Source organism: Wolffia australiana, chromosome 12 (genome assembly GCF_029677425.1).
Source record: "Wolffia australiana isolate 7733 chromosome 12, ASM2967742v1".
NCBI classification, from domain to species: Eukaryota; Viridiplantae; Streptophyta; class Magnoliopsida; order Alismatales; family Araceae; genus Wolffia; species Wolffia australiana.
Window position 1 is genome coordinate 13,547,217 of NC_135846.1, and position 8,823 is coordinate 13,556,039.

General features: G+C 37.5%; 2 protein-coding genes across 4 annotated transcripts; both read left to right on the top strand.

Annotated features, from left to right (window-relative positions):
• Positions 1-927: 927 nt before the first annotated feature.
• LOC144710260 (uncharacterized) lies at positions 928-2,314 on the top strand. 3 transcript variants are annotated; one of them, XM_078583982.1, is made up of 2 exons: positions 928-1,254; positions 1,336-2,314. In XM_078583982.1, the coding sequence occupies exon 2, from the start codon at positions 1,366-1,368 to the stop codon at positions 2,263-2,265; it is 900 nt and encodes a 299-aa protein (XP_078440108.1). In that variant the 5' UTR covers positions 928-1,254; positions 1,336-1,365; the 3' UTR covers positions 2,266-2,314. The 3 variants fall into 3 exon arrangements, with proteins under 3 accessions (XP_078440108.1, XP_078440109.1, XP_078440111.1); XM_078583983.1 differs by having other exon boundaries at positions 928-1,233; XM_078583985.1 differs by having other exon boundaries at positions 928-1,156.
• Positions 2,315-4,126: 1,812 nt separating this feature from the next.
• On the top strand, positions 4,127-6,175 carry LOC144710261 (ubiquitin-conjugating enzyme E2 5-like). The gene is made up of 6 exons (XM_078583986.1): positions 4,127-4,284; positions 4,385-4,464; positions 4,904-5,018; positions 5,094-5,146; positions 5,285-5,413; positions 5,961-6,175. Exons 1-6 carry the CDS (start codon positions 4,241-4,243, stop codon positions 6,065-6,067), a joined length of 528 nt encoding a protein of 175 aa, XP_078440112.1. The 5' UTR covers positions 4,127-4,240; the 3' UTR covers positions 6,068-6,175.
• Positions 6,176-8,823: the final 2,648 nt, after the last annotated feature.

Genomic DNA, 8,823 nt, shown 5'->3' on the forward strand with positions numbered 1-8,823 from the left:
CAGTGTTTATCTGTAACAATATTTTCTTCACCCGGAATCTAGAGTCTCATTCTTACGGAAAGTACGATCTTACCCTCCACTAACGCCCTAAAAAACGTACACGTTCGACAAAAGAAGGGTAGGAAAATAATAACAGATTCAGCTCTAGTCTATGATAATGACGTACTGATAAACTTGATTAACAACAATAACGTGCTGATGCACACCTTAATAGAAAGCAAGTCTGTTGTGCAGTCTGGTGCGAATTTATATAAAAAAATAAAAATATATATGTTCTTCTTTTGCTTCATTTTTCTTCTTTTTTTCTTATTTTTTCTTCGTTTTTTCTTCATTAATCCGAATTTTTCTTCATTAATCCGATTATTTCTTCATTTTTCTCTATTGATCCGATTTGTTTTTCATTTTTCTTCATTAATCCGAGTTTTTCTTCTTTTTTCTTCTTTTTGCTTCATTTTTCTTATTTTTCTTCTTTTTCTTCTTTTTCTTCTTTTTCTTCTTTTTCTTCTTTTTCCTCTTTTTACCTTTTTCTTATTTTTTATTCTTTTTCTTCTTTTTTTCCTTCCCATATGTTTCTTTTATTCTTCTTTTCTTCTTGTTTTCTTCCCTTTTTCTTCTTCTTTTATTCTTCTCTTATCCAGGGTCTTTGTTCCTTTTATTCTTATCTTCCTCTATAAAATAGTCATTAATATTTTATTCTATGAAAAGTTCATGTACATCTAAAATTCGATATCTATTAACTATTCATTGATATCAAGATCATTTAAAAAATCAACTCACAGTGCATATAATATTTAAATAAAATATCAATAGGATTGCAGAATTTTAAATTTGAAGTAAATAATAATTAAAATCATACCATTACTGAGTGTATGGCACAGGTAGTATAAATAGGGCTCTTCTAACCCGTTCCTTGTTCAACGGCTCTTTTTGGCTCGAGTCTTGCAGAAGAGAGTTTCCTCGATCTTGAAGCTCGACTGTGGATTTAATCAAGCTGGTTGATTTTCAAGATTATGCGTACAGTTTATGCTGATTCTTGCATGTTGGAAGCTGACTGATTGCTAGAAAGAGTTGCCTTCATCCCGATTCGTGGAATTTATGCGGGAGTTCGACAATGGATTAGGGTTTTCAGTTTCTTTTCTTCGATTTGGTCGTGGTGGTACTTGATCTTTTCCATATTAGGAGATTACATTGATTCCTTGCTGAAAATCTCCGGATGGCGAGGCGCGAAGATCTGTATTGCTGCTTTGACTTAGGGTTTTACTTTGATATGCTGATCTCGTTATTCGGTATGATTCTTGTTCGAGGTTCTGTCTGATCAGGTATTTTCATCCGCAGATTCGAGAAATTTAGCATCTGTTTGTGAGGATGTACATCGGAGAACGGGACTTTTCTAGATGCGCCAAGCATCCAACTCAAAATTTCACTGGGTTTTGTTCTTCCTGTTTGCTCGAGAGATTAACTGCCATTGATGAGGTAGGAAGGAGTCAAAGAAATTCTCACGGAGGAAGCGAAAGAAGAACTCTGCAATCGCTCTTTCTTCTCGACGATCAGGCCAATGATTCCATTTCAATACAAGCCATGAACCGGAGTTCTGAATCTAGATCTCTGCCTCCCAGAAACTCGGAAGAACCCGTCTTTTCTTCCAAGAACTTGGAGAAATGGGGAATTAACAGCGGCCGATGGAAGAACGGCATTGGAGAAGAAGATTGGGCAGAAATCGAACTGAAATCTCGCTTCTCCGGCGATTGGAATCCCTCCCAAGATCCCATCAGACATTCTTGGGAAGGTTTCATGGCAGGAAAGATCCCATCAGAAGACAGAGATTCAGACAGTTCATGGGCCAGCGAGAGAAGAAATGGTAAGAAATCTTCTATCTTTGGCATTAAAAACTCCAAATCTCTCGGAAGCGGCCTCGACGATGATCAGTGTTCTGGGCAAGCTTCAATCATAAGCAAGAACACGAATCTTAATTGGATCAAGCCATGGAGATGGAGCTCAGAAGAGATCAGAGAGCAGAGGAAGATGAATTTAAGAAGAGAAGATGGATCTTCTGTTGGGAATTTGCATTGTTTGGAGAAGAACAAGAAGGGGGAGAAGCTTGGCAGGAGTAGGAGCAACAATTTTTTCTCTCCTGGTAAGCTGGAGAGTGGGCTTCTTCGGTTCTACTTGACTCCTCTGAGAAGCTGCAGGAGAAATGCCAAGAACAGGATGAACTCCCCCCATTTGGGGAGGGGGTTCTTTGGATTTTATTTACGAAGAAACTGATTTATCGTTTGCTATGCCATTCAAATATTTCTAACTTTCCATTCTTATCTGTTTTCTTTGCAGAAATTTTGCATTATTTCATTGGTAGTGAGTAGGGTTTTCAGGTAAGTCTGAAAAAAAAATTCTTGAATTAGATGAGTCTCGGTTTACATAAAACTCTAACTGCACAACTCTCGAAGGTCACAAATGACATAAATCCCGAATTGCATTAGTGGGAAATTACAAAAATTATAATTCTCTGGAGAGGGAATTTGGGGATTTTGATTGGCGGGTATTTTGTGGGATCCTTGTTCATGAATTATAAAATTATTCCAACCCCCAGGATATTTTTGTGGGGTCTTTCTTTTACGTATTATTTTGTTGGTTTTCGGCTTTCTATGTTTTTTAGGCTTTATGATTTTAAGGGGTTTTTTTTGGCTTTAAATTTTTTAGTTCTTTTAGTTTTTATAGATCTATAGTTACTTTATTTTTTATGTTTGTTGGTTGTTTATTTTTTTCGTTCAATGGTTTTTTTGTTTTTTGGCTTTTTTGGTTTTTTTAAGCTTTTATATTTTTATGATCTATATATTTTTCGTTTTTTCCTTTTTTATTTTTTCGTTAATTGCCTTTTTTGGTTTTTTGTTTTTTTTGGTGTTATGGTTTTTGGCTTGTCCTTTTTTGGCTTTTTCATTTTTTGCTTGTTTGGCCTTTTCATTGTTTAGCTTTTGGTTTTTTTGTTTTTAGCTTATTGGATTTTTCTAGCTTTTCGGTTTTTTATTTTGGTGTTTTATTATTTTTGTGCTTTTCGGTTTTTATTATTTTTTATCCTTAGGGTATTTGCTTTTTGTTTTCTCTGGGTTTTTAATGTATCTCGTTTTGGTTGTTTCGGTTTTCTTTGGTTTTGTTTTGGGTTTTCTGTTTTTTATGTTTTTATATTTTTCTTTTATTCTTTTCTGATTAACAAGTTTTCCTATTCTTTATTTTTGTTTTTTTTCTTCATTTTATACGCATCTTGGTATTTTGATGTTTTGGTTTTTGTTACTCAGTTTTCCTGCTGTTTTTTTTTCGGCTTTTTTGGGTTTTTTAGGTTTATTTTTTGGTCTTGCCTTTTTGTTTTTTTGGCTGTCTTGTTTTTGTTTATTATTACTAGGCAAGAGGACCAATCGAAAATCAAATCAACCAAGTCAAACGATCCATTCTCCCTACTCTATCTGATCAGCCCACAAAGCCCAATCAAGTATTTATTTATTATTATTACTAAGATCAGTAGCCCACTAAGTAAACAAATATGTATAATATCATGTAGAGTTAGGCAGGTTCAAAACGGAGTCTGGGCCTCGGTCCAATCTTGTCACCAATCCCGTCCAGACAAAGGGTAATGCGCGACTTTCGAAACAGTTCAAACAAAACTCTCAGTGCACGTCGAAATAAAGCAATCAGACAACTCTTGACCTGTTTGCCAACTTTCTCTGAGATATTACATGGGAATAATTCATATTTCCCTAATGTTTCCTTCATTGATTAGTAACCTGAATCCAAATCTTCATTACTTCGTAACATTCATCCGAATTGTTGCTCCGTAGGTTGTATAATATTCGTCTTCATCTTTACTCCGCTCCTGAAGTCGCGCTTCCTTATCAGTGACTCGAGAAGGTGATAATTTACCTTCCTTTTTATATTAAGTGATTCATTAATTCTCCATAAAAACCTGAGCATTTACAGATAATAAAAAATCCTCAGTGGTGGACCCCACTGTTAGCCACGTGGCAGAAAGATTTAAACCATGGACTCTGCAAAATAGGCCCCAGGAAATGGACTGGGGAAAAATGCAAATGTTTGGGAAAAGAGAGGCTTATTTGTAGTTTTGTGCAAGTATATATAGACTGGATCAGTTCGACATGTCTCACCGCTTCTCTTCGTCCTCATCCGAGCTTCCTGTTCATTCCACCGAAGCCGACAAAGAGAGAGAAAGAGAGAGATATAGAGAGAGAGAGAGATGAATTCTCCGGCGAAGCGGGGGGAGACGGATTTCATGAAGTTGTGAGTTCGTTTGGTCGATGGATTGATGTTTTTTTTGTTGAATTTGAGTGCGTGATTGAATTTTTTATTGTTTTTGCTTTGTCTCGGTTTTTTTCTGCAGAATAATGAGCGACTACAAGGTGGAGATGATCAAGGATGGAACGCGGGAGTTTCATGTCGAGTTCCACGGCCCGAACGACAGTAAATTCTCATTTGAAATCCGATTCTTTCGTCTTTTAGCTTTTTTTATGAGATATTTGTGTTTTTTTTTTAATCTCTCCGGGTTTTAACAAGATTGAAAAGATAATGGCGTCGAATCTGCTTCGGAGAGCTGTGTCCCTGCAATCAGGAAAACTCTACCAGTGTGTCTGAGTTGCAGCGATCAATATGATTTCTCTCCTAAAAAAGAGACTTACTTTCTACTGCAGTGAAAATAAGGGTGAATCTGACTAGGTTAAATTCCTGTAATGAAAGTAAATAAATTAGTTGGTTGATTGCAAATCACCATTTTTAAAATTTAATTATACGTAATAATCGAAATATTTTTTTGGTGAGTCACTTAAGACATTCGAGATCGAACTAAAGTTATTTTTTCTGTTCTTATTCCAATTGCATTTTTTCTGCTTTTTCGAAATGACAGGTCCGTATCACATGGGTGTCTGGAAGATCAAAGTTTCTTTGCCAGAGGCTTACCCATATAGATCCCCTTCAATTGTCTTTGTAAATAAGATATTCCACCCAAATGTGGACGAGAGGTGAGCTTCTATTGAAAATTCAAAACCCTAAATCCCAAGCTATCAGCATGTTTGCTGAAGTGAATCTTCCTCCAGGTCTGGTTCGATTTGTCTTGATGTCATTAATTACAGATGGAGCCCAATGTTTGGTAATTTCCTGTCCATGCATTCTCAAATTAAGCAAGTATACTCATTACTGGAGAACTAAAATTAAGAATTTCCAACGTTATTCCTTTTTTATCCACTTATTGATTTTCGTTGGAGCTAAAAAGTGCATTTTCCTGCAGACCTGGTGAATGTCTTCGAAGTGTTCTTACCGCAGCTTCTTCTGTATCCCAATCCCTCGGATCCTCTGAATAAGGAGGCTGCTGCCCTGATGATCCGCGACCAAAAAGAGTACGAGAAAAGAGTCATAGGTACGTTGTTTCCATTTCTTTTACTTTTTGATTCATCGTATTTGTTTGGTTTTTGATTTTTATAATTTTTCCATAATTTTCAATCCTGAAAAACGTAGTATATCTCGTCAAAAGTTAATGGATGATGAAAAAATATAAGAGAAAGTTTATCTTAGTCTCCAAAGAATGCCCCGAGTGCTAAACGTTTTTGTGTAACGAAGATTTAGAATTTTTAATTGTTGATATCTTTCCATAGTTGAGATAGCAAAATTATTGTATTACTCGTGTAAAGTTAATCATTGATGAACAAAACCAGAAGAGAAAATTTGCTTTTGTCTCCAAGTAATCCCCAGAGTCCTTCGAAATTTTCATCCTGGAAGATTCAAAAACTCTGGGTCTTGATCTTTGTAATCATCCCATGCTGCTTATCGCGAAAAACAATACATTAAAACTTTTGGTGAGTTAATCGATGATGAACAAAATCAGAAGAGTACATTTATTTTTTTGTCTCCAAATAATCCCCTGAACTTTAGAATAGCAATTCTGATGCTTGCAAGCTCTCAATCAGAATATTGTGAGAGGTACGCCAAGCCTGAGGATGATGGTTCAACGTCCACGGATGATACAGAAGATGAGTCGGAGCCTGGCGACGATGATAATGACGATGAGGGCTGATGAGAGAAAGGAGAGATGGATGGATGGATAGATGGATGGATGTCCATGTCGTTTGTACATGCACCCTGTATCATTCTCCCGTAAAATGAAAAATTAAAATTCTGCCCAGCTGAAAGAGATACCGAGTAGGGTTGGTTCTTTCGTGCGACCGGTACAAAGACCGTGCAGTGAGTCGGGTTCGAATTTCAGACCGCACATCAAACACGTCGCACGTAAATTGCACTGAACACTGCACAGAGCCTTCTCCAGTGCGAATGTGTGAGTTTATTTGTCCTCTCTTTCTCTCTCTTCTCTCTCTCCCTCTCACTCTATTGCACCTGTTTCGCTTGCTCACTCCTCTCTATTTTTCTCTCTCTATTGATATTCTCTCTTGCTGGCTCCTCTCTGTCCCTCTCTCTTTAATGCTCATCTCTCTCTCTCTATGGCTCTTCTGTCTCTCTCTCTCACTCTATCCCTCTTGCTCTCTCTCTCTCTCCGTCTGTCTATCTCACTCTCTCTGTCTCTCTCTCTCACTCTCTCTGTCTCTCTCCCTCACTCTCTCTCACACACTCTCTCTGTCTTTCTCTCTCTCTCTCTCTCTCTCTCTCTCTCTCTCTCTCTCTCTCTCTCTCTCTCTCTATCTGTCTGTCTGTCTGTCTGTCTGTCTCTCTCTCTCTCTCTCTCATCTCTCTGTTAATCATTTTTGCAAATTTTTTCGATGTGCGATGCAAATTTGTGTACAACATTGCACCAGACATAGCACAAGGCTTTCTTGCAGCGAGAATTTTTGGTCCGCACGGCACGACCTTCCGTAATACTGAGCGGGGGAGAGGAAGATGAAGAGAGAGATATAGACGGATGTCCATCAGATTGATATATATACTCCCTCCGCCATTAATCTTCATGATGGAAGACTCAATTTTTCTGTTCGACTGAAAGATGTAAAGAGGGGAAGAGAGAGAGATGAAGAAAGGAGGAATGAAAGAGATGGATGGAAAACCCCAATTCAAAGAGAAGGATAGAGGAAGAAAAATAAGCGAATAGTCATCGTGTTTTATATAAATATATCATGTATCATTATCATGATAGGAAGGTAAGCGTTTTGCCAATCTCCAAAAGAGGCAGAGAGTAAGAGAGATGGATGGATGTGTTTTATTTAAATATATTTCATGATGGGACAGAGAGAGTAAGAGAGATGGATGGATGTGCTTCATGATGGATACCCATAAACTACATACCATTATCTTGCAAGATGAAAAGGTCAACCTTAGGCTCATCTCAAAGACAGAGAGAGAGAGAGATGGATGTGTGAGAGTAAGAGAGATGGATGTGTTTTACTTAAATATACTTCATGATGGGAAGGTCAACCTTCTGCCCATCTAAAAGAGGAGAGAGTAAGAGAGATGGATGGATGTGCTTCATTATGTATACACCAACTACATATCATTATCTTGCAAGATGAAAAGGTCAACCTTAGGCTCATCTCAAAGACAAAGAGAGAGAAATGGATGTATGGGTATGAACCACGGTGCGCAAACATATAGCGGCCCTCATCATTCTTTTATGATGCAATTGTCAATCTTCTACCCATATAGAGAGAGAGAGAGTGAGGGGAAGAAAGAAATGGAGATGGATAGGTGAATTAATGAATGAATTCTCACCAGGTTTTTGTGTATATTATTTCATGTCAGCCTTCTGCTAAATTCAAACAGAGAGAGTAATAAAGGGAGGGATGAACTTCATGTAGGTAGGGTTCTTGCTTGGAGCCCCCCGTGTCTTTCATCGTTTGCCACACCACCCCTCTTCCTCCTCTTTTTCTCTTCTTCTTTTATTTTTATTTTCTTCTTTCTTCTCTTCTTCTTTTATAAATATTTTCATCTTACTTTATTATTGCTCCTCTTCTTCTTTTCATCTTCCTTTCTTCTCTTCTTCTTTATTTTTATTAATCTTTTTATCTTCCTTTCTTCTCTTCTTCTTTATTTTTACTAATATTTTTATCTTCCTTTCTTTTATTCTATGCTTCCTCTTTTTTATTTTATGTTTTCTCTTTTTCTTTATTTTTTAAAACCTTTTCATCCTCCTTTGATTTTCTCATTATTTTCTTCTCTTTTTCTAAACCAGAAAAGAGCGGAGCAGAATCAGACCAAACTTTTGATAAGGTTTAGGTCCTTGCTAAAAATGAGGACCATCCAAGGATAGTCAAACCCTATATGCACATATAAAAACTGAGAATATTATCCATTATGATAAAAAGTCCAACCTTCTGCCTGTCTTGAATAGGGAGATCATGAGAGATGAACTTAAGCAAAAAAGAGATTTCAAACTTCTATCCCATCTCAAAGAGAGTGAAATCAGGAGAGCAAAATGGAGGGATAGATGAATGTGCATCTTGTGGTATATTCTTGCACCCTGTACCATTCTCTGACTGATGGAAGTGTCAACTTCATGCCATCTCAAAGAGAAATGGATGGATGGATGGATGGATGGATAGATGGATAGATGGACCCCGATTGATTTTCAGGCATGTTGTATCCATATACCCTAGGAGGGAGAGAATGATAAGAGGGCTAATGGGCTTATAGAATAGGGCCCATTAGCCCATAAGGCTGACTATCTCACTAACACCCCCCCGCAAGCGAAGTATGGATGTCATCCATGCCGAGCTTGGACACTGCACGTTGCAGGAGAGGTCGAGATAGTCCTTTGGTAAGGACATCAGCAGCTTGATCAGCGGATGGAACAAATTCCAAGTCAAAGATGCCTCGCCCACGCCGCCT

Bases quoted from the DNA above. Each gene is read 5' to 3' on its own strand.
- LOC144710260 (XM_078583982.1), top strand. From the start codon at position 1,366: ATGTACATCGGAGAACGGGACTTTTCTAGATGCGCCAAGCATCCAACT.
- LOC144710261 (XM_078583986.1), top strand. From the start codon at position 4,241: ATGAATTCTCCGGCGAAGCGGGGGGAGACGGATTTCATGAAGTT. The intron at 4,465-4,903 runs GTAAATTCTCAT...TCGAAATGACAG, and splicing joins GTTCCACGGCCCGAACGACA to GTCCGTATCACATGGGTGTC. The intron at 5,019-5,093 runs GTGAGCTTCTAT...ATCTTCCTCCAG, and splicing joins CACCCAAATGTGGACGAGAG to GTCTGGTTCGATTTGTCTTG.